The sequence below is a fragment of the Arachis hypogaea genome, chromosome 17 (assembly GCF_003086295.3).
Source record: "Arachis hypogaea cultivar Tifrunner chromosome 17, arahy.Tifrunner.gnm2.J5K5, whole genome shotgun sequence".
NCBI classification, from domain to species: Eukaryota; Viridiplantae; Streptophyta; class Magnoliopsida; order Fabales; family Fabaceae; genus Arachis; species Arachis hypogaea.
In genome coordinates, this window is record NC_092052.1 from 14761162 (window position 1) to 14785286 (window position 24125).

At 35.4% G+C, this 24125-nt stretch overlaps 1 protein-coding gene and 1 long non-coding RNA gene across 2 annotated transcripts; one reads left to right on the forward strand and one right to left on the reverse strand.

Moving 5' to 3' along the window:
• Positions 1–4217: 4217 nt before the first annotated feature.
• LOC112766320 (DELLA protein 1) lies at positions 4218–6237 on the reverse strand. The gene has a single exon (XM_025812229.3). The coding sequence runs from the start codon at positions 6142–6144 to the stop codon at positions 4534–4536; it is 1611 nt and encodes a 536-aa protein (XP_025668014.1). The 5' UTR covers positions 6145–6237; the 3' UTR covers positions 4218–4533.
• Positions 6238–9228: 2991 nt separating this feature from the next.
• Positions 9229–15363, forward strand: LOC112766982 (uncharacterized). The gene is made up of 3 exons (XR_003184650.3): positions 9229–9861; positions 11410–14972; positions 15131–15363. It is a non-coding gene; the product is annotated as an uncharacterized lncRNA (long non-coding RNA).
• The last annotated feature ends 8762 nt before the right edge of the window (positions 15364–24125 follow it).

The following is a 24125-nucleotide window of genomic DNA, read 5'->3' on the forward strand; positions in this document are numbered from 1 at the left end:
AGCACAATTTCCAGAAAATCCAATCAAAGCAATTCGTCTTGATAATGCTGGTGAATTTACTTCCCAAGCTTTTGATGCTTATTGTATGGCTAATGGAATAAGTGTTGAACATCCAGTAGCTTATGTTCACACGCAAAATGGGTTAGCAGAATCACTTATTAAGCGCCTCCAATTAATTGCTAGACCCTTGCTTATGAGAACAAATCTCCCAACCTCGGTTTGGGGCATGCTATTTTACATGCCGCAGCACTTATTCGTTTGAGGCCAACGAGTTATCATCAATTCTCTCCTATGCAATTAGCTTTTGGCCAGCAACCAAATGTTTCCCATTTAAGAATATTTGGGTGTGCGATATATGTTCCTATTGCACCACCTAATTGCACTAAAATGGGACCCCAAAGAAAATTGGGAATATATGTTGGATATGATTCTCCCTCTATAGTGAGGTATCTTGAGATACAAACTGGTGATGTGTTTAAAGCCCGGTTTGCGGATTGTCATTTTAATGAATCAAAATTTCCAACATTAGGGAGAGAGAATAAGCTTCCTGAAAAGGAACTTAATTGGAATGCATCATCGTTGATGCATTTAGATCCTCGATCAGGGCAATGTGAACTGGAAGTTCAAAAGATTATACATTTGCAAAGAATAGCAAATGAATTGCCTGATGCATTTTCCGATACAAAGAGGATAACCAAATCTTACATACCAGCGGAAAATGCCTCAATTCGAATTGACGTCCCAATAGGACAAGTAGCCACTGAAGCAAATTCACGGCAGAAGCGTGGCAGGGCGGAAAATGCCCCAATTCGAATTGATGTCCCAGTAGGACAAATAGCCACGGAAGCAAATACACGCCAGAAGCGTGGCAGGCCTGTCGGTTCCAAAGATAAAAATCCTCGAAAGAGAAAAGAGGTAAATAATATTTCTGTTGAAAAAGACATAGTAAAGACACCGGCAGTTGTCCAAAATTCTGATATAACGCCAGAAGACGTTCAGGTACCTGAAAATTGTGAAAATGACGATATCTCGATAAATTATGTCTTTACAGGAGAGAAATGGGACCGAAATAAGACAATTGTCAATGAAATATTTGCATATAATGTGGCATTAGATATCATGCATGAAAGTAAGGATCTTGAGCCAAGATCAGTCGAAGAATGTCGACAAAGGAATGATTGGCCAAAATGGAAAGAAGCCATGAAGGCTGAATTAGACTCACTTGCAAAACGTGAAGTCTTTGGACCTGTAGTCCGTACACCTGAAGATGTAAAACCTGTTGGATATAAGTGGGTATTTGTGAGAAAACGAAATGAGAAAAATGAAGTTGTGCGCTACAAAGCTCGACTTGTGGCACAAGGTTTTTCACAAAGGCTCGGTATAGATTATGAAGAAACGTATTCCCCTGTAACATTGCGCTATTTGGTCAGTTTATCTGCATATCATAAATTGCATATGCATTTAATGGATGTGGTAACAGCCTATTTGTACGGCTCATTAGATCGGGATATCTATATGAAAGTCCCTGAAGGACTAAAGATATCCAAACCATCCAATGAATATTCGCAAGGGTTATACTCAGTCAAATTGCAAAGATCTTTATATGGTCTAAAGCAATCTGGACGAATGTGGTATAATCGTCTTACTGAGTATCTGGCCAAAAACGGATTCAAGAATGATGATATCTGTCCGTGTGTTTTTATAAAGAAATCTGCATCTGGATTCGTTATAATTGCTGTGTACGTTGATGATTTAAATATCATTGGGACTCTTGAAGAGATTCCAACAATTATAAAAATTCTAAAAGAAGAGTTTGAGATGAAAGATCTTGGAAAGACTAAATTTTGTCTCGGCCTGCAGATCGAGCATATAAAAAGTGGGATCTTTATTCATCAAACAACATACACAGAAAAGATCTTGAAAAGATTTTATATGGATAAGTCACATCCATTAAGTACCCAAATGATCGTAAGATCTTTGGATGTGAAAAAGGATCAATTCCGTCCTAAAGAAGAAAATGAAGATATCCTTGGTCCTGAAGTACCATATCTTAGTGCCATTGGAGCGCTAATGTATCTTGCTAATAATACGCGACCCGATATATCATTTGCTGTGAATTTACTAGCAATATATAGTTCCTTTCCAACCAGAAGACATTGGAGTGGAATCAAACAAATCTTTCGATATCTTCATGGGACGGTTGATATGGTATTGTTTTATCCCTATGGATCCAAGTCACAACTAGTTGGCTATGCAGATGCCGGATACCTGTCTGATCCACATAAAGGGAGGTCTCAAACAGGATACCTATTCACATATGGTGGTACAGCTATATCATGGAGGTCCACGAAACAGACGATAGCAGCAACCTCCTCTAATCATGCTGAAATACTGGCGATTCATGAAGCTAGTCGCGAGTGTTTTTGGCTGAGGAGTCTGATTCAATATATTCTGTCATCATGTGGACTGATTGATCATAAGATAGCTCCAACTGTCCTGTTTGAAGATAATACAGCATGCATTGCTCAACTTAAAGGCGGATACATTAAAGGCGATAGAACAAAGCACATTTCTCCCAAATTCTTCTTCACTCATGATCTTCAAAATCAAGGGACAATTGATGTCCAACAGATCCGCTCAAGTGACAATCTGGCAGATTTATTTACAAAGTCACTCCCAAAATCCTCCTTTGAAAGATTGGTACATGAGATTGGGATGCGCCGATTTCGAGACATTAAATGATGTCGGCAAGAGGGGGAGACTGTACTCTTTTTTCCTTGGTCAGATTTTTTTCCCATTGGGTTTTTCTTGACAAGGTTTTTAATGAGGCAGTCCCCATTACAAAGGATATTGTACTCTTTTTCCTTCACTAAGGTTTTTCCCACAGGGTTTTCTTTTAGTAAGGTTTTAACGAGGCAATAATCCTAAAATGGACATCCAAGGGGAGTGTTACAATATGGATGTCCATATCCATTCTATGTCTACTCAGCAAGCACTCTTGGAAAGTACATGCATTTAAGAATGTGCGGTGCATGCTTTCCAACCTTTGAAAATGTGAACCTTGAATTTGTATAAATAGAGGAATGATCTTAGGCTTTATACGGCAACATAAGCAAGTAATAAAAACCTATTCCCTCTTTATGTTACAATCAAATATTCTTCTCCTTATATTTCTACTACAATTCTTTCTCTTCTTTTATTTTATAAGTATTTTAAATTCTATTTTCTATTACTCTTTACATATAATATTAATAGCAATATTAATCATCTTTATTATATTGAGATTGTACCAATAAACAAATGCGATTCTCTCTCTTTATTTTTAATACTTCTTTCTATCTTTGTATATATATACACAATACAACATATAATTTTATTATATATATATATAAATTATTATTGAGCTAATTATTTTAATACTAGAGTCTTCTATTTATACATCTCTATTATATATATATCTTTTATTTCACAACACAAAGATAATTGTATAATAATGTAACGCGATAATCTCCTCATTTTTATTAAGTTATTAAGTGCTTTAAATTGAGCTATTTAGTAGCAATCACTTTTTATGATAAAGACGATAATGTTTGGTGTTTAGAATCTACTTCAACTAGAAATTGTGTAATATCCACCATACTTGTTTTATTTGTAGAAGTGCATTGCAAAATTGTTTAACATTTGATATATAATTTGATGTTTAGATTTAATTTGTAATGTATTATTATAGAAATAATTAAAAATATTAAATTTATTTAAGTATCTTAATTATATTATTTTTTATATAACTTTTATTGAATTAAATAATTTTCATAAAGATCTGAAAAATTATATATCACCAAATAAATTAAAGATGGAGAGACTTTTTCCATTGAGAACGGAAATGGGATCCAGAGAAGAGAAGTTCCAGAGGCTATTGATGAGTAAGAAGTAGGGACTAGGGAGTTATCTTAGTCCACATTTCCTTTCACTGATGCGGATCTCTATTATTAACCTATTTTTAAGGTGAAAACTCAAATGCAATTGATTTTATGTGAATTTAATGTCTAAAAATTTATTAGATAAAAATTTAATTAAATCAGTTAAATTATTTAACTGCTCTTATTTATTAACTTCACGTGAAGTCAACTGTAAATGAATTTTCACCTGTTTTTAAAGTATTTCTTAACTAAATACTTTTTTTAAAGTTAGTTATTAAGTGAAACTACATGTATAAATTGTCTACGAAAATCCAACTTCAGGACTTCAAGTCTTCAGCATATATAGATAGTATTAATCTAAAACTATCCACTTTAAGAAAACAAACAGAATACAACATATACAAACCAAAGCGAAAATTCTGCAAATAAAAAATCTGATTAAACAAGCTACTTTATTTAATTAATTTATTTAGACTCTTCCTTCTTTATTACTGAAGTTACTCTAGTTATAACTCAGCTCATTCTAACGTTCACCTACAGTTAAGATTATGTTACAATTTAAGTCACCGATTCCGAGAAACCAGCGAGTCAGTCAACTCGTTAGTTCGTTCACTCAATGGCGGCGGGCGCCGCCGGCGACTCTCCACGCGGATGTAGCAATGAGTGGCCTCATTTGCCAACCGAGCAACAGACACCCGTCGTTCTCCTCCACCCTATACCCTTCTCCTCCGGCGAACAGAGCCAACAGCATCCTCGCCTGCCTGAACGCGTTCGAACCGAGCCGGATTGGTTCGAACCCAGCCGAACCCATCCTGACTCTCCACTGAGCCAGCGTTTCATGCCGCTCCACACGGTCCTCCCCTTCGCACGCCACAACGTTGCATATCTGCCTCCCTAAGTAAACCTCCGAAAGAGTCCCATCCTCATTTACCGATCCTTCCATCGAATCAAACAAACTCGAGTAATAATGCATCGCCTCCGTGAACCGTTCAAAAAACACAGGACCGTTATGGTTCGCTTCCTGCTCCACCACCGTTACTATCTCCGGTTCGATATTTTTTACTGTGTTCAAAACCCTCTCGAGAGAACCGGGCTTGGCGAGCATACGGTGAAGCTCAAAGACGGCGTTAACGGCGACGGCTTCTCCTGGTTTGATATCAAGAGCCGTTGGATCAAGATCCGAGAGGCTGTTACAGCCGAATCCCCGGAACTCGAACCGAACCTGAATCGTTCTCGCAAGCTGCGAAAGCCTCCAACCGACTTGTTGAAGAGTGTCGGTGTCCTCCGGCGATGTCGGTCCGATTCCGGTTAACCGGAATGATGGTGGTCCGCCGGGACGGAGTGCCAGGGCCTGCATGAGGGCGGGCCACTGAAGCCCCTGCTTCAGGCCGAAATCGATGACGTGGACGGTGGTTGCGGAGGAGAAAGCTTCTAGAATCGCTTGGTTGGCGGTGAAGTGCGCGAATTTGAGGTACGGGCAAGTCTCGTAGAAGTGGACGTGGAGCATGTCGGAGAGCGAGGGGCTCATGGACTCCTCCGGGAACGCGCCGTAGATTCGACGCGCCAACGCGTGAGAAAAGTTGGCGGCGACTTTCCTCATCGCACCGCCCTGCTGCGACGCGAGGACCGACGCGTGGTTCACGAGCACGTCAGCGAGGTCAAGCTTCTCTTCCTGGATCGCCTGCGCGCAGGCCATGAGCGCGTGAACGAGACGCACGCCAGTGTCCTCGACCGCCACACAATGGCACGTGAGGTCTGAGTGTGGCTCCACTTGCGATTTTACGGTTTCGGTAACCGCTCTAAGGTCGTTGTAGTTGGCTGAGTTTCCGTTGAGAATGTTGAACTGTAAAGGGTCCTCCAGGATTTGCGTAAACGGCAGTGAATTGGTGATTGTGGTGTCGTTTTGGTTATTGTTGTGGGTGGTCGTGGGGGTGAGCATGGTTTTTTCCCAGGGGAAGACATCGTTGGGGTCATCATAGTGAACGACGGCGTCGTCTGAAGCGACGTTGGAAGAGGTACCGTCTTCGCGTGCATTGACATTATTATCCATCATCACCTTTTCGAGCTGCTGGTCCAGCTTCTGGCCCACGTCAGCCATGTTGTCCTTTGATCGCACCTTCTTGTAGCCTATAGCTGCTAGCAATTCGTCCATGCAATTACCACCGGACATTGAAAAGGGTTCATAGGATGAAGAACCCGCGAATATATTATCGTCGGTTATCATCTTATAAATTAGGATTAAACTTTTTTAAATGTGGGTGACACCGAAATGGAATGAGACTGAGAAGAGAGGATAGGTGGCAGAGGGAAAGATGAGAAGCAATGAGAATTGAGAGGGGATATATATAAGGGTGCTTTTTTTTTGTATAAAATTTTATTAAGTTAAACATTCTAAACTTGTAATAATATATAATATAATGTAAAAATATTATTTATATATTAAAATAAGTTATTAATATAGTTGTGTATAAATAAATGTAATTTAATTTATTTTTATATATATTTATATTTTAATATATATTTTATACTAATAACTGATTTTAGTAATTAATTTTGATATACATATAACATAACTCTATCTAATGTGATGATGCTGTCCTTCCCTAATTATATATTGATGTATATAAAAAATAAAAAATAATTTTATTCATTAAAAATAATATATACTTAATAAATATACGTGTAAAGTTACGTTATTGTTTATTTTAATGCATAAAAATTAAAATAATTATTTATATTATATATTTGTTATTTATTAGGTGAATATTTTAGTGTCTATCACATTATACTTAAATTATTAAAAAAAAATAAATAATATTTAATAAATTTTAAATAATTAATTTTTTATTTTAAAAAATTAGTTAAATAATTTAAATATTATAACAAATACACCATAAAATTTACTTATTTATTATTAAATTTGGTGTTACTATATTTTATACTTTTAATAAATCAATTATTAATTATTTTAAAAAATACAGGTCAATTGAGAATACAAAAGAAAATTATGTTTCTTTAATCTTTATATTTACTATATTTGGGGGGGGGGGGGGGTGATGCGGTGATACGTGTGATGCTAGGAATGAGGGTGGGGGGAATGGTCAAGAGGCAGAGAAAGAGGCGTGGCAAGAGCAGATTGCATGGAGAAAGATGATGAAGAAGGACCCGAAGATGAGGATGGAGCATAGAGTAGAGCTCGTACACACCATGCACAAGAGGAACCAGGTGGCGCCGTACGCATAAGCCATTGAAGCCTTTTTTGAGTCTATTCGGGGGATGTGGGCTCCACACCCTTCACATACACTTACATTGCATCACACCTAGGGGTGGCAAAACGGGTCGAGCCCGTCGGGCCGATCCGCTAAACCCGCTAAAAAAGGCGGGTTGGGCTAGGATTTGGAGCCCGCCAAATTAAAAAAACCCGCCAAACCCGCACCGCCAAATTGGCGGGTTTTGGCGGGGCGGGCCGGTCCGCCGGGCCGAAAATTTTTATTTTTTTAATTAAATAAAAGAGTGATTACTATTATAAAATTAATAATTATAGAATTTTTAAACACTTTTTTTCATTTTTTGTTTTTATTCTTTTTTGAGTTATTAACTTTATTTATTTTATTTTACAATTTCGTATATATGCTCAAATTATGTAACTTATTTTTTAAAATAAAGATGATTCTATATATTGACAAATATTATTTTGAACAATTTTATTGAAGTTAAAAATTAAAAAAAATAGTAAAAAAATTATATTATAATTTGATTATTTTTTATTTGTATTTGATTTTTTAATTATTATTTTTTGGTTAATTTTAATGAATTTTATTTTTCAAAAAAAAAAAAAGAGTCAAGCGGGCTAGCCCGCCAACCCGCCAATCCGCCATAAAGCGGGGCGGGCTAGCATTTTGAACCCATTTTAATTGGCGGGGAGGGCCGGTCCGCCCCGTTTATGTGGCGGGCCTAGGCGGGACGGGGCGGGTTGGGGCGGACCGGCCCGCTTTGCCATCCCTAATCACACCCATGACTCAACTCACCCCTATCTACTTCACTTCGCGCGTGTCTTGCAGTTTCGGTTTCTCATTTGGCTTTGTTATAACTTATAAGCTCTTACCTGGGTTATTGTTGCCCTGTTGGTAACAATGGTTGGTGAAATGGAAGTGAGGTGTTGGAACAATCAACAATGCTGAATCCTATGCTCTCTTTCATCCATTTCCAAAGTGCACCAGCTTAGGGGGAACATTTGATTGGTCACCCTATATTATTTTCGAAGTGTGTTTGGTTACATGAGAAAGGAAGAGTAAAAAATTCAAGAGTTAATACTTATTTGGATATAGGTTATTTATATTTAAATTAGAAAAGATTCGAATGCTGATAAAATTGAGTATATATAAAAAATTAAAACTAAAGTTATATACATATAAAGATAAATATCGGTCGACAAAATAATTAATTATTAAATTTTTGTTAATAATTATTCTGTAAATACTAAATATTCATTTTTTTTCTTTTTTATTCATCTTCCTTCTATAACTACCACCGTCTCTCTTTGTTGGATTGCACAACATAATTCAATTACAATATTTTTGTCATACTATATATACAATAGTATTTATGTTTAAATATGAGTAGTTTGATCTGTGACATAGAATATGAAAGCATGAAGATTATAATATCACTGAAGTGAGTGTGTCCAAAAAATATAGACATTATGATCATTTTATTTTATCTCAAAATTCACAACAAGTACATATTTGCCTTATCCAGAAAAATGTAAGTCTAGTTAAGTAGTTGTAGTCAAGACTAAACTAAGAGGTTGCATTGAGTTTGATAAGATGGAGGACCAACAATCTTACCAAGTTGATGACCAAACTCCTTCTAATTTGGTGGTTGACATTGGCCACTACAAGAAAAAAGGCCTGTCGCCACACTTTTTTCTTGTCACGCTTTAAAAGCATGGCCAAAAGGTGTCAATGGCCATACTTTTCTGAAGGTGGCGATTGATTAAAGATTTGGCCACGTTTTTTCTTGTCACGCTTCAAAAACATGGCGAAAGGGGTCAATGACCACACTTTTATGAGAGTGGCGATTGATTAGAGATTTGGACACGTTTTTTCTTGCCACACTTTAGAGAAAAATAGACACGCTATTGAAGCGTAGCGACATGGTTTCGTTATAGTGACGTTTTAAAAGCGTGCCTATTTCCTGTAACTCTTTCGGCACGCTTCAAAAGCGTGGCCACAAGGTTCCCAAAAAAAAAGATTCGTTAATATATGAGTTACATTGTACACTCTCTCAAATAATGCTCTATAACTCTTCAAAACACTTTCTCCTTCCAAGAACCCTAAACTCTTCTGTGCTTCATTGTGTCCTTCTCATGCCTCACCCTAAACACTAACACATATTCTGGCGATTAACCTTTACAAATAGCAAAACAGAAAGAACATCGTCGGTGCTCGCCCTCCGAACGAATATCAAAATCCCAGCACTCTGAAGAACATCGCCGGCGCTCGCCCTCTCTCCTTTGTCGCAATGCCTCCGTCGGCACTCCTTCTTCCGGCGCTCTCACCATCGCTGCTCCCACCGTAAACCTTTAACCCTCCTTCAGCGGTGACTCCCTCGGCGCTCACTGTCCCTTACAATGCCTCCGTCGGCACTCCTTCTTCCGGCGCTCTCACCGTCGCTGCTCCCACCGTAAACCTTTAATCCTCCTTCAGCGGTGACTCCTTCAGCGCTCACTGTCCCTTGCAAACCCTCTGTTGATGCTCCTTCTGCCGCCGCTCTCTTCTGTCACTGCAAACCCCTAACCCCTGTGGAGCATTGGAGAAGGTTTGTTGTTTAGGCTCACCCCCTTCCGTCGTTGCAAAGAACCCCTTCCTCGTGCAGGGCGGTGTCCATTGTGACCCTTGTCGTGCTAGTTTTGAGACCTCTGCCACCACTTACATTGCTGGTAAACCTTATTTCTTAACTTTAATGTTGCTATTAGCTACTATACCACTATTATCTCTGCTTACATATCTCATATCTGTTTTCGGTTCACTCTTATCAACTTCTCATTAAGTAAAATTGTAATCTGAAAAGTGAGATCTTAGTTTAGACCAAGGAAAAAATTAAATATTGTTCATTTGGAAGAACTTTAACCGCTTGCATTTCTAGAGTCACAGATTTGGACTGACATTCTATTATTCTATCAGTTTATTGTCTGGTCAATTCATTATACATTTTGTTGGATCTGATAATAATTTTTAAAATAACTCTCTAGTTAAAAGTTGTTAAAAGTGGTTATTGTTGATGGATTGTGGATGTCTTAAGCATAAAAAATGTAGATGTGTTTCTGCCCTTGTTGTTTGATTATAATGTAAATATTTGATGTGTTGTTGCCCTTGTTCTATCATGATAATGATGAGATATGTGCTTGTTTGATGATGATGAAGCTGCTGAATTTCTGTTCTTATTACGAAGATTTTAATGTTTGTCTTCATAAATATAGTTTCTTTATTCTCTTTATTTATTTAAGGGAGAAGAGTGGATTTAGATATTAATGATTATAATTTTCATCCCATCTTGGTTTATTTCTTAGCTTTTCTTTCCAAAGAATCATAATTAGGTTGGAGTGGAATACTACAATTTCTAATATCTAGATATCATTTTCCTGTTCCAAGCTGTTGATTCAAAGTCATAGCTTTTTTGCATTCATGGTTCTGCAAGACCTCTGGTGTTATCAGAAGATGTGAAAAAGGTTTAGGCCGAATAAGTGTCTCTTGCACAAGATACTGCATAAATTGTTGTTGATTTCTCATAAAGTTTCACATTCATATAGTTAGATTAGACTTATGAGAGTGAGATACTGAAAGAATAACTGTCTAACAGACAACAGTAATACAATCCAGAAAAAAGTCAACCATATTTGTTATATTAATTGTTACTGTCAGAGGTTGGAATGAAATAAGAATTAAGAAAGCCATGTGCTTTATTGTTTTCACTGTTAAGGCTCTTCTCTTGTAAAAATTAAATGATGAACGGTTATGTTAGTGTTCTACTAAAAACGCTTGTGTTACATGGTGACATGTGTCTATCCTTAATTTGGTGCTATGTCTGTTTACAATCTAACTTAGAGGAATGCATAGACTACTCACTTGTATTGTGTTTTTAGGTCCTTAAAGATGGATTGTTGAATGGGGTTACCGTTCTTGGTGTCCCCGTGAAGGCCATAATCAAAGAGGTGTTTTTTTAAAAAGCAAATCCTGATGGATAATTCACAAGCTTAATATTTAGTTTGCTACATTAAATAAATTTGGTGCAAGCTGAAGTTATTAGTGAGAGATTGAATTCAGTTATTTGTTCCCTTCAGTATTTTTTAAATGCTGCACTACTATGACATGTTTCTAGCCTCAACTAATTGTTTATTTATACTTAATGGAAGTAGCACTATCTACAAGAAAGTGTGCATAATCGAATTTCTTCCAATTTATATTAATTTGTTTTATTATGTGATTAGGTACATAATACATCTACTATATTATCTCTTATTCTTGCTGAGTTTGGCCGGTGTATAGCTCATTCGTCGATGAATGTCTTCAAGTTTCTCGTCGGGATGAGTTATACGTCGGCAAGGAGAGAACAAGGGGTGGGTACCTGCAAAAGACACTCCGACGCTCAAGTCAGTAAGTGTTTAAGAGGTATATGAATAATTCTATGAATATAGAGTGTAAGACATAAAATAGAAGTTATCATGTGTTGTATATTATAATATTCTATGAATATAGAATGTATCTAGAATATATCTAGAATGTATCTAGAATGTCCCTAGAATGTATAGTGTATATAGAGATTGGTGCCTTTTATAGGCATAGAGTTGATGAATAGAATTGATGGTATGACCGTTGATCATTAAGTCAGAATATTGATCATTAAGTTGGTAATGAAGGTGTCAGTTACAGAATAAATGATAATTAAGGCTGAGTTATAACTCATAATGCACAATAAAGACCGAGTTATAAGGTGACGGATCATCTCTAATGCATGCTTTCCTTTATATTGCTTAACAAGTTTTGATAGATTTCATGAAAGTTTTTTCATTCAAATTTTGAATCGTCAGATCATCCTCTTTTCATCATTTTGTTATATATTACCAAACCTTCTCTGTTGCACTTCATTAGCTAGTAGTTATCTTCTCATGCTATTATTACTGAACATAAATTTAATTTAATTTCTTTGTAACCACTTGCTAGGCTAGGCTGCTAATTAATGATTTATAGTTGTAAATTAAGTGAAAAAATGCCATTTTTCTTTTTGAAGCAATGATATTATAATTTTCTATAATTATATTATAATTTGCTGCTGATTTGCCGTCGATTTGGCCATTGATTTAAACAGTATTTCATGTAGTGGCTTATCCATGAGCATGTCACAAATTATCAATATAAAATGTGGAATTCCTTTGTTGCCTTGATGCTGTTATGGTACTAATTATCTGCTATCGAATCACTATTCGCTGCTGATTCTACCTCTTATTTTGCTTCTATTTCACTGTTGCTGTGGTACTTAATTAATCTGCTGCTGGATTGCTGAGTATAGTTTAGTTTTTTAGATAAAAAAAACAAATAATATGGGATATGTGTAAGAATTACTTAGATAGAAAGAAAAAAAAGGTGTAGAGCATATTCCTTCAATGGTGTATTTGAAGCTTCCATACATGATGTGGATGTCATATCAATTTCCATTGGTGGAGGTGATCCTAGCTGTGGTTGATGTTATATCCATTGGCGCATTTTTCGCCATTAGTAAAGGGATACTCACAGTGGCCTCAGCTAGAAATGATGGCCTGGATATGACCATCGTGACGAATACTGCGCCGTGGATTGTTACAGTTGCAGCTGGTGGCATTGACAGAGCTTTCAGGAGCACTGTGATTTGAGGGAGTGGAAAAAATGTTTCTGTAAGTTGGTTTCTTATGCCTTTTACATATTTTTTCGGGGGAGGAGCACTTGGGTTATTAATCAACTTCTAATTTCATAACCAAGGTTACTTACACAACTATGATGAATTTGAATGTAAGAGTACACAATCAATTAGAAATAATACTATGAGTAACCTTTATATATATATAATTTTCTGATCACTATTTTTAGAATATTTTTATTTAGTTTTTTTAAATTTTAATTTGGCTTAGATGTTGCACATAACTTGTGGCATGTATGCAACTTATAGCATTACAGAATGGTTCACCTAAGTGCACCTTTAGTTTGATCAGGGTTTAGTTAAATGAAAGACTAAATAATGTACTATGTGAATATTTATTGTTTTACAAAACCAATTTGTATGTTCATATGGTAAATAATAAACAATATGGCATGCATTCTGTTATTGATCATGTGTGAAAACCCCAATCATGGAGGCTATGCAGGGAATAGGAGTGAGTAGTTTTAACCCAAAACAAAAATAGTATCCTCTCATCAATGGCGTCGACGCTGCTCGGAACTCTAAAGCCAAGGAAAATGCTAGGTAGCTTTTGCGTTTGATTTTGTTCTTGCCAATTATGTTTGTTCAATAATGATGACAAAGATTTTAGTTAATGCATTGATCTAAGTACTGCTTTGGAGGATCCTTAGATCCAAATAAGGTGAAGGAAAAGCTTGTTTACTGCAAATTAGGAACATATGGCACTAATGCAATTGTGAAAGAATTTGGAGGCATTGGTGCCATAATTGAAAGACAAAGATATGTTGATGTTGCTCAAGTTTTCATAGCTCTTACTACCATTGTGAATATGAGCTTAGGTGATACTATCACTAGTTATATACATTCCACAAGGTATAAAATAAACCATGTTTAACTTTTTAATGACCACTCTTTAACTCTTGAATGATATTACATGCAACAAGTCCTGATTTCTAAAGTATGACAATATAATCTCTTCACACCCATGTATTTTGGGCAAATTTTTTAACATACAGGGATTACTAAAAAGAGGGTATATTTAAGAGAGATATTGTGTAGTATTTATTCATAAAAAATGATAAATATTATGTATTGGAGAATACAGCGTGATTTTCAATATATGTTCTTTCATTTTTTGGTAAAATATAAGATGTACCAACATAAAAATATTTAAAATTATGCAGGGTAGTGGTGAAAACAATGGAGTTCACAATCAATAATCATGAAGTTTCATATTTAGTGATGAAGTATGTAAAGGAAGTAGATATATAATAGTCGTTGGAGTTGTAATTCATGTATTAAGAAAACATAGGTAGTTATGACTTTAATTTTTGGTATTTTGTTAGACTATCATGCGATCAAACATACTTTTTTTAGTGATAGGTTTATGTATGTTAGACTAGTTGATTTAAAATTATTGGTCATTGTCTAAATTTTAAAATTATCTATGAATTTTGTAAGGTTTTATTATGAAAATTAAAAAAGAACAATAGGTTATTGAAAATTTTTTTTGCCACATTTTAAAAGAGTGGTCATATTATATAGTAGTCATCAACAGCCACGCTTTAAAAGCGTAGCCATACCACACTATTGTCACGCTTTAAAAGTATAGTCATATCTTCCACTATTGGCATGTTTCAAAAGAGTAGCCATATTTTCACTATTGGTAGACTTCAAAAGGCGTAGCCATATCTTCCACTATTAGCGGGCTTCAAAAGCATAGCCATATCTTTCACATACTGCCACGTTTTTAAGCGTGGCAATAGATGAAAGCATGTCAATAGATCGACAAAAGCGTGGTGATAGCTCAAAAAGTGTGGCAAAAAGCTATCGCTACGCTTTTTTTAACTTTTCATCACGCTTTAAAAGCGTAGCAAAATCGATAATTCTTTTAGTTGGCTATCATATCACCCTTAGGTCACCTCTTGTGGATGATGAAATCATTAACCTTAAGGTTGATGATGACATTCATCCACTAGAAGAAGAGGACGACAAAGAAGAAGGGGTTGGTGGGGACGACAAAGAAGATGAGAAAATTGATGATCAAAAAGTAACATCTGAAGAGGATGATGAACAAGGGGTTGATGAGGACGAAGAAGAAGAAGAGGAATTCAAATGAAGGTAAACTTATGTTCAATTGTGTTATATTATAGATTCGATTTAGTTCAAATATTATATTGCATGTTATACGTTAGAGTTATATCCATGGTAATCATTCTCTATATTGTATATATTGCATTCAGATTATATTTTTTAACTATTTTAATTATTTGTTTCAGATAGACATATTCAACAGAGATAGTGCCAGGAGTCACATCAGAACCATTAGAAAGACGACGATGACGATTATGAGGACTCGTAGAATTTAGTATTTTCTTTTGTACAATTTTGTTTTTGACGAAATTGCTTTATGTTTGTAGCGTCATGGTCCAGATTATACTGTAGTTTTTGTTTATTTTAATGACATCTGAATTTCATTGATTTTTATTTAATTTTTATAAGGTTATAATTATGATAATTGTAGTTAAATATTACCGTCAAATTTTGTGTTAGGTAAATCTAATGGTTTTTTTATCTTTTAAAAATTAAATTTTATTAAATAATATTACCAAAGAATTTTTTTAGACAGTAACAATGCACCAAATGACCATTCTACAATGTTTACTGATTATTTTTTAAAAAAAATCTTATAGTAATTTATAATTTTAAACTTTTTTTAGTGAAAAAAGTGTCACCATAAAAGAAGTGGCACCATGTAACCTATAAATCTAAGAGGATATTCCTTTTAACTTTAGTATGTTGTAAAGTTTTAAACACTCTTCTACAACCTATATCATTTTCAACTTAAATGTGGTGCTCCAATCCCAGCTAATGGTCAACCCGGTAACTCCACGAGTAACCCTTTCATATGCTTTGGTCATGACAAAAGTTTAAACTAGTGTTAGCTCCTTTTGAATTCTTTAGTTTTTGCTTACTCAATGGGCCCATGCTTAAACATGCACACTCTTTTCCTTTTACTTTGTGAATCGCCTAGGACGTGACAAACCATAAAAGACAATAGACCTCCTTGCCAGAGATCAACATCTTTGACAACTTCAAATTGGAAATCACATTTTGTTGTTCGTTAATGTTGCTCTGACCACTTAGCATGATGACTCTCATCTAAGCAACCAAGACTTGGTATGATAATATGGTTTGATTTTTGGCTAATTATTGTTGAATATGCTTAATTGTTCAAGCCTAGATCAGAGAAAATCATTCAATTTGAAGAATATAGTTATAGATTCTTTTTCCCTTTTCAACATGTATGATGAGGTACGAGGTTAGGTTTACAATATTCAGTCAATTAATTGCTAAATTTGGTGTAAAATACATTAACATTCCATGATTTGTCAAATATATATAGTTATCAATAAATTAATAAACTTTTATATGGTTTAATTTTTGGACAATTTTCAAATATGCTTTGTAAAGATTGAGTATTATGAATATATAGCACCACAGGAACTGGATAACCGTTGAATTTGAGGGAGAACTTGGTTAGGAAAGAGATTGGAATGATCTAAATTGGAGAAGATTAGAGAGTAGTTTATACTATTAATTTAAACTTTGCATTATTTTTAATATTTCATGATTATAAATTTGTGAAAGTTTTTTTATAAGGATAATATTCATAAGCTATACCTTTTATGTTTTGTTTGATTTTTACTCAATAAAATTTGATGTGTTCAATTTCAGATCATTTGTATATAAATCGTGTTACGGTATAGAATTTTACTTTTTTGTACATAAATCATAAATGTATTTTATATTTTTATATACAATTATAAAATATCACTACTTTGTCATAATTTATGTGTTAATGGATAATATTATATTGAGTATTTACTTAAATTGGTCTCCAAGAAATTTCGAAGTGGACATTTTAGTTTCCAACAAAATTTAATTACATAATTAGTTTTCAACTTTTGTAAACGTTCGTCACTTTAGTCCTTCTATTAGTTTACTCTGTGAAACCCTAACGGTGAAGTCCAACGTGTCACGTTAAGGTGATGAGTCAGACGTTAAGTGACACGTTGGAAGACAAAATGGCCCTTGAAAAGGCAACTACAAAAATGTTCTTGTATGATGCCTTAAAGCCTGAAACAACGGTCTGAAGGTCATCATCATCTTCATTACTCTGAAAACATGAAACCATGGCAAGTGGAGGGAATTTTAAAGCTCTTATCGTCGACGAGTTAGAGATGGCGGAGATGGTAGTGTTAGAAGTGCTTCAAGTGGCGTCAAATTTGGAATTGCAAGAGGGGAGAATCCAAGATGCCACTACGAAATCTATGCCATTGTTGTACAGTTTGGAACAGAGAAGAACCCAAGAAGACTTTTCTTTAGTTGTCCTTATTACAGAGTAAGGAACATAGATATGCTACCTTTTTATGGATTGTAAAATTTTGTTCATGGGTTAACTATGATTTTTTGCATTTTACTTTTCAATGTAAGAGAATCTTTCACACTGTGAATTCTTTATATGGTTTGCCAAGATTTTTCCCTATGAAATGCAAGGTAGCCAGCATAATATTGTACTAGAAGAGAGGGTGAAGAAGTTAAAAGATTTTGTAGATGAATTGGAGAAAAAGACTAAAAATGAAAGTAAAAGGAGGGGGTGGAGCAGTCAATGCAGAAGTGTATTTTTTTCATGCTAGGTTTTTTTGTTTGTCTTTTTGTAGTAAGGATGTAGGTAGGAAAGAAAGGTAATTAGATGCTTATAATGAAAGGATATCTTGTAGTTAAATAAGTGATCAAAGTGTAATTGCTAATATTGTAGTCTGTTAGAATTGTTTAATGAAACTTCCTTTGCCCAATATTAAAATCATGTGCATTCACATAATAATGCTCCAAGAACCTGATTTAATACAAATCAAAATCATTATCAAAATAGTCAAATAACTATAATTTCATATAATTGAAACCAAGCATCAAAGTTCTGAATATTCCAACTAAAAACTTACTTCTAGCTAGTTTATATTTGTTTCTAGCATCAAAGATACATTCAAAAGGAGATCTTAAAGTTGCATAGTTGCACTACATAACCACAATCTATTACCAAAGGGTCTAAAAAACTAAACTAAATAACTACAGTCAACATGGGATCACAGAGCAGTATCATTTCTTCTTTTAGAGGTTGAATCCTGGTGTAGGCATGAACTTGAATATTCTAGCAGCAGTTCCAAAGCTTGTAGTAGCAATCGTTTCCAAATAGACTCTTGGTATCTGATTCGGATGGAGTGACCTAAATGCTGGTGTAGATGGGGCTGTAGGTGGAGGAGTTAGAGTAGGTGGAAGTGAAGGTCTTAGAGCTAGAACAAGTGTTGCAGAAGGTGTTGGGGTAGTGACTGGAGCTACATGAGGTCTCAAAATTTATTGTTTAGGTCTTGGAGGCCTAAAACTCGTTGTTGCTATAACTTGGTTGGATGAGTTAGTAATGTACTCCTGACACAACACGAAGTAACAAGACAAGTAAGTACATAAATGGCATATAAATCATCGAATCTAATCCAATTTAAAATGGTACTTGTGGTTGTAGTTGAGGGGCTAATAGGATTATTTGTACTTCCTCCTGTGACCTTGGTGCAGTGGTGGATCTACTTCCATTACCCTTTTTTTACCCTTATTCTTTGGTGGGGGTTTAGGCCTTAGTAATCACTTGCATGTTTTTGCATTGTGGCCAGCTTCACCACATTTTTGACAGGTAACCTTGAATGTTCTTTGTCCCTTTGTTCCTTCACGCGCGTTCTTAATAGGGTCCGCTTTCTTTTTTTCTTCATGGGGTGGCCTGTAGGCCTCCTAATGGTGGGTGGCTATGGAGATAGTAGTCTAGTCTTCATCCAGTATTCTTCTGAATTGATAGGTTTGATGACATACTCATAGGTTCCTCTAAATACATCCATCTTTAGACAAGGGTGCACATATGGTTCTGGCTTGTCACACCTCTTTTAAATAGTTGCCAATGCATGAACATATGAAATTCCTACAAATAATTAAGTATCATTGATCAGACAGTGCATCAGAATGCATATCTTAAATACATATAAGTCAAATACAACATGTTATTACTACCTGTTAGTTGCCACATATTGCAAGTACAAGTTTTCCTTCCAAGAAGCACACCAACCTTCTTTGAATGTGTCTGCACCTCGAACATATTATGATCGTTGTCACCAGTCCATTGAGCTATCCAGAACTTAGTATCCTTCATAAGGTCCTCCAATTTCCTTTGCTGAATTGGTGCCAGTACTCTAGTGTAGGAGCTTAAAACCATCTTGTTTTTTTCCATTCTCTTCATCAAGTAGCAACGAAGTTCCTCCAACATGGTGCTTTCTCCTGTAGTGGTTAATTTTGGCATTTCAGACCTCACTCATGTTGTTGGTCACATTGTCAAGTTTGGGCAAATGGATAAAATGGGATTTGCTTTGGCAAGAGGGTTGAAACTTTGCAAGATATGCCCATGCTTCTTCGTTCATCCTCTTCATCCTCTGCATATGATGTTGGAACTTTGTATCTGTACTACTCTTTGCACATGCCTACACTATATTTTTCAGCTGTTTGTCCTTGAACCTCTCAATAAAGTTCTTTCAAATGTGCCTTACAAAATTCCGGTAGTGTGCATTGTAAACCCCGCAAAATTGATAAATAATTAGTTAATAAATTAAATATTATTTAAAAAAAATTAAGAAAATTAAATTTTTATAATATAGAGAAGTAAAAATATTAAAAATACAAAATTTGACACCAATTTTAAAGATTTTGGTCCAAAACTGCGCCAACGGGCCAAACCGATTGGACCAGACCTAAACCGAGCCCAAGGCGAACAATATAAATATAAGAACTCAACATTTTCTCGCCCAAACCATAAGTGTTTCACTTTGGAAACATTGTAGGAGAGGGGAACCATAAGAACCCTAACCCTTGGCTCACCTCCAACCTCCATATCTCTCAATTCAGATCTCCGATCGCCGCATCGTTTGTGCCATGCGACCACCACGTCGAGCTCTACAAAACCATCCGAACAAAGTGGTAATAAATTTTCAATTCCTCACCCAGCCTCTTTCTCCCTAATTTCAAAAATCTTTGGGGGTTTGGTATTGAGAATTTGTGTTTTGGTGATGTTAGGTGTGAATTAGCTTTGGAAATTCATTGAGCTTTGCCCCAATCATCTGCAGGAATGATAAGAAACCTTGAATCCTTGTGCCCTATTGAAATTAGTGAACCCTATGTTGATTTTAGTGATATTGTGTGGAATTATATTGAACTATGTGTTTTGGAGACAAATTGACGATATTGGGAGCTTGAATTTGAATCTTGGTGGTTGGAAATTTTCGTTTAGAGAGGAATTGGAGCTTTGGAGCTTGAGGAACGATAGATATTTAAGGTGTTTTGGGCTTAAGGAGGAATCGGCCAAAGTATGAGTTTGGTTTCTCGTAGATAATGTGTAATGTAACCTGAAAACATAGGTTAGTTGACCATAGGATAGGTTGAATTATGTAAGCTTGTTAAGGTTTAGTAATTTTGGTGAAAACATTGAGTTTATTATGAGAATGTGTTGATTATTGATGTTGATAAGGATTGATGATGATTATTGATGATTATTATGATTGATGATGATAATAAGTTGTGATGATGACAGATTGAATAATAATGAATTGTGTGGTTTTGATTTTGGATAAACTAGAATGAGAGTGGTAAAATTGAGTATGAGAATGTTGTGGAAAGGATATGGAATTGCATTGAGTACCTTTAGTGCTATCTTGGGTGTAATAACATGGGTTTCGAATTGAGAGCTTTGGAAATTTAAAGGTTTGGTACTTTTGGTAAAAACTTAATTTTTGACCAACTTTGGCGGGCTATAACTTGGCTTCCGAACCTTTAAATTTTGTCAAAATTTTTTCAAATAAAATTTGGGTTTGTGAAGTCAATGACATTCAAAGAATGGATTAAAAATGATTTTTAACGAAAAAGTTATGCGCATTTGAAGTTTGGTGTCAAAATATATTTTCTGCAAACATAACAGCTTTTTGAAATTTCTAATGCAGATGCGTACACAAACATGCACGCAACGCAGACGTTGGGCTCTGCCTAGACATCCCGCATACGCAGATATGGCATAGGTACGTGGAATTGGCCTAAGGACAGGCTCGCGTACGCAAACAAGGGGATGCGTACACGAGATAGTCCAATTTACACTTCCACATACATAGCCTGCGTACGCAGAACTCCTGTTTTCTGAAAAGTGTGTTTTTTAGTTTTAAACAAATTTTCTAACTTTTCAAACTCCTTTAATACATGTGTAGGGTCCGTTAGCGAGTCTTTAAGCCTTAGAACAAGCGTGAACATGTTGAATGAGTTAGATAGAAAATGGATGAAGAGATTGAGAAGTGAATATTCGAATTGTTAAAGCAACAAAGTGATGAATGATACATGATATGTAATTAATGATGATTATGATATTGATAATAATGAATTAAAAGTTTATTTGGCTTATATAATTGAGATAAATTGTTGACCCTCATCTGTCGTAAAATGTGACCGAGTACTTTAACTTCCCGGGTTATCCCATGGGCATGCATATATATAAATTTGAGCTTGGGGATTGTCTCCCACATGGATGAGCTTGGAAATTTTTCATGGATAATATTGAACTTGGGATGCGTGCACAGGGGGCCTATCCAATGATTAGCTACCAAGACATGTCGGGTTGGCTGTATAACCGACAGTTGAGCTCAACAGCTGTAGGACAGACATAGATCATATGTATTTGAATATTTTTCTTGAGTGTGCATTTGTTTTGGTTTCCCTAACTGCTTAGCCATGTCTATCTGCTACTTGTTTACTTGCTATATCTGAATACTACTTGTGTTTTTTTTGTCTGGCTTGCCTGTGGATGTTCTCTGAGAGATTCTCTTTTGGCAAAAGAGTGTTAGAGGGTTGTTCCACCGGTGTCTGAAAGGTTTGAAGGATACAAGGGTGAAGAATTAGATTGTGGTTAGAATCCCTTAGTTAGAAAGCTAAGCTTTCTGGTTTAAAATTAATTTAAGCTAAATTTTAAGTGTCGAAGTTTTAGGAATGCCTCTGACTTTCCCGAGACCTTATATATTACCTATGTTGGCACCTTTACCATGCTGAGAATCCTCGATTCTCATTCCATACATATATTATTGTTTTTCAGATGCAGGTCGAGAGGTACCTCGTTGAGCAACTGGAAATTTCCTATGCAAGCGAAGTTTTATTTTGGGATGCTGTATTTTGTACTTATGCTATATATATATATTCTCCTTTGTATATATTTTATATTTTGCCCTCTTAGAGGTTGCTTTTGGAGAAACATGTGTTTTATTTCTATTTTGAGATAACTTTGGGATATGTATGTATGTATGTATGTATGTATGTATGTATGTATACTCCGGTCAGCCTTAACTTCACAAATTGAGTCTGGAGCTTGATATTTTGTATCTTTTGGTACTCTGATCCCTATATATCTATGTTATCTTTCCATACACACTAATTTATTCTTTTTATGCGTATCCTACGTGTGTGATGCGATTTTCTATTTACGCTTTTGCTTAACTTCTTCTTCAAGGTTCCTAGTTATAATTTCTTATATATATATATATGTATATGTATATGTATATGTCTTTTCTTTTGAAGGTCGTAATATCTCGCCACCTCTAGTTTACGACTTAAGCGTAAGACTTTGTGAGGTAGGACGTTACATGCATTCGGCATCACCTCATGCAAAGCAGGCAACAAATCCTGCAGAATACATCCAAATAAAGAAGCTTAAGTTGTGTATTAGAACTCTGAAGAAACCAATTAACAAACACATACATCTTAAACAAAACTGTTCATCAGGCATATAGGTCCGTAAGAAAACCATTTATCAAGCACATATATCCCTAAAAAAATCATTCATCAAACAGATTGGTCCTTAATAATTTCAGTTGGCAGTCTTACAGACCCTTCCATCCCCTCGAAACCAGATTATATCATCACCTTATTCGAACACTATTTCATATTAACTTGACAATAATTCAATTCAAATACAGTGACATCAATTCAAATATAATGACAACAAGTAAACATAAACAACGCAACTCAAGATCACAACAATTTAATTCAAATACAAGTTTAATTTGGGAAGGTAGGCATACCAATTACACCAATTTACAGTCACTTTAGTTTGTATGCCAATCAATATAAGTTTAGATGCCAAAATACAAACTTTCATTAGATCAATGGTATGACATGGTAACAAGTTGAAAGTGAAAGAGCACATTGCAACACTTTCAATCAAGTAATTGTGGTTAAATTTTCAGCAGCTATGATTCATGCTAGAAGCCGCCCGAATAGTTAATTAGCTAATGCTGTATATTAATCCATTTATATGAAGACTTAGACTTTTCACTACATCTAGAAATCAATAAGTAGAAGAAGAATAGTTGGAACATAATTAAGGGGAATCAATTGTGGTTAGTAAAGTGATAAAATTCAATCCTTATTTTGACACTTCAGTTCAAATTTGAGTCAGTCAATACTAACAATGCCTCTACTTATATGACAACATATTTTTCCAATATATAAACAGTGCAACTGTCATAACAGCAACTCAAAATTATCAATCAGGCCAATTCAAGTATAATTATAGCAAGTTAAATAATGCAACTGTCATCACAGCAACTCATGCATAGTCACAACAACATAAACATAAATAATGCAACTGTCATTTACCTTCTGCTGATCAAAGATAAAATTCTATTCTTCCACTAAGAAATTACCGATGTCCTCTTGGAGAAGTTGTAGAAACCACTTCCAACTTTGTTTTGTTTCACTGTCAACTACTGCATAGGCAATCACATAGAAGCAATTGTTTGCATCCTGAGCTATAGCAAACAACAGCTTCCCCCATGTTCTTTAATGCATGCTTGAATTGCTCAAGTGTGGCAAATTTCATGTTCAATTGGAGTTGAACATCACTAAATTCTTCTTCCTCATTGAATCGGGGCCAGTCAAAACCATCTCATTCATTGTCTGATGATTGAAGTGAACCCCTCTGACTCAAACCCTAGACCATCAGACTCGTCACTAAAGATGTCGCCCTCTTCCTCTGATATACTGTATCCAGCACAAAAATTTGACCTACCAGTAGTAGGAGTAGGCCCATCAGTAGTATTAGGCCTAGATTTGCCATTAGACCCAGTAGTGTGTATAGGCCCAAATTTCTTC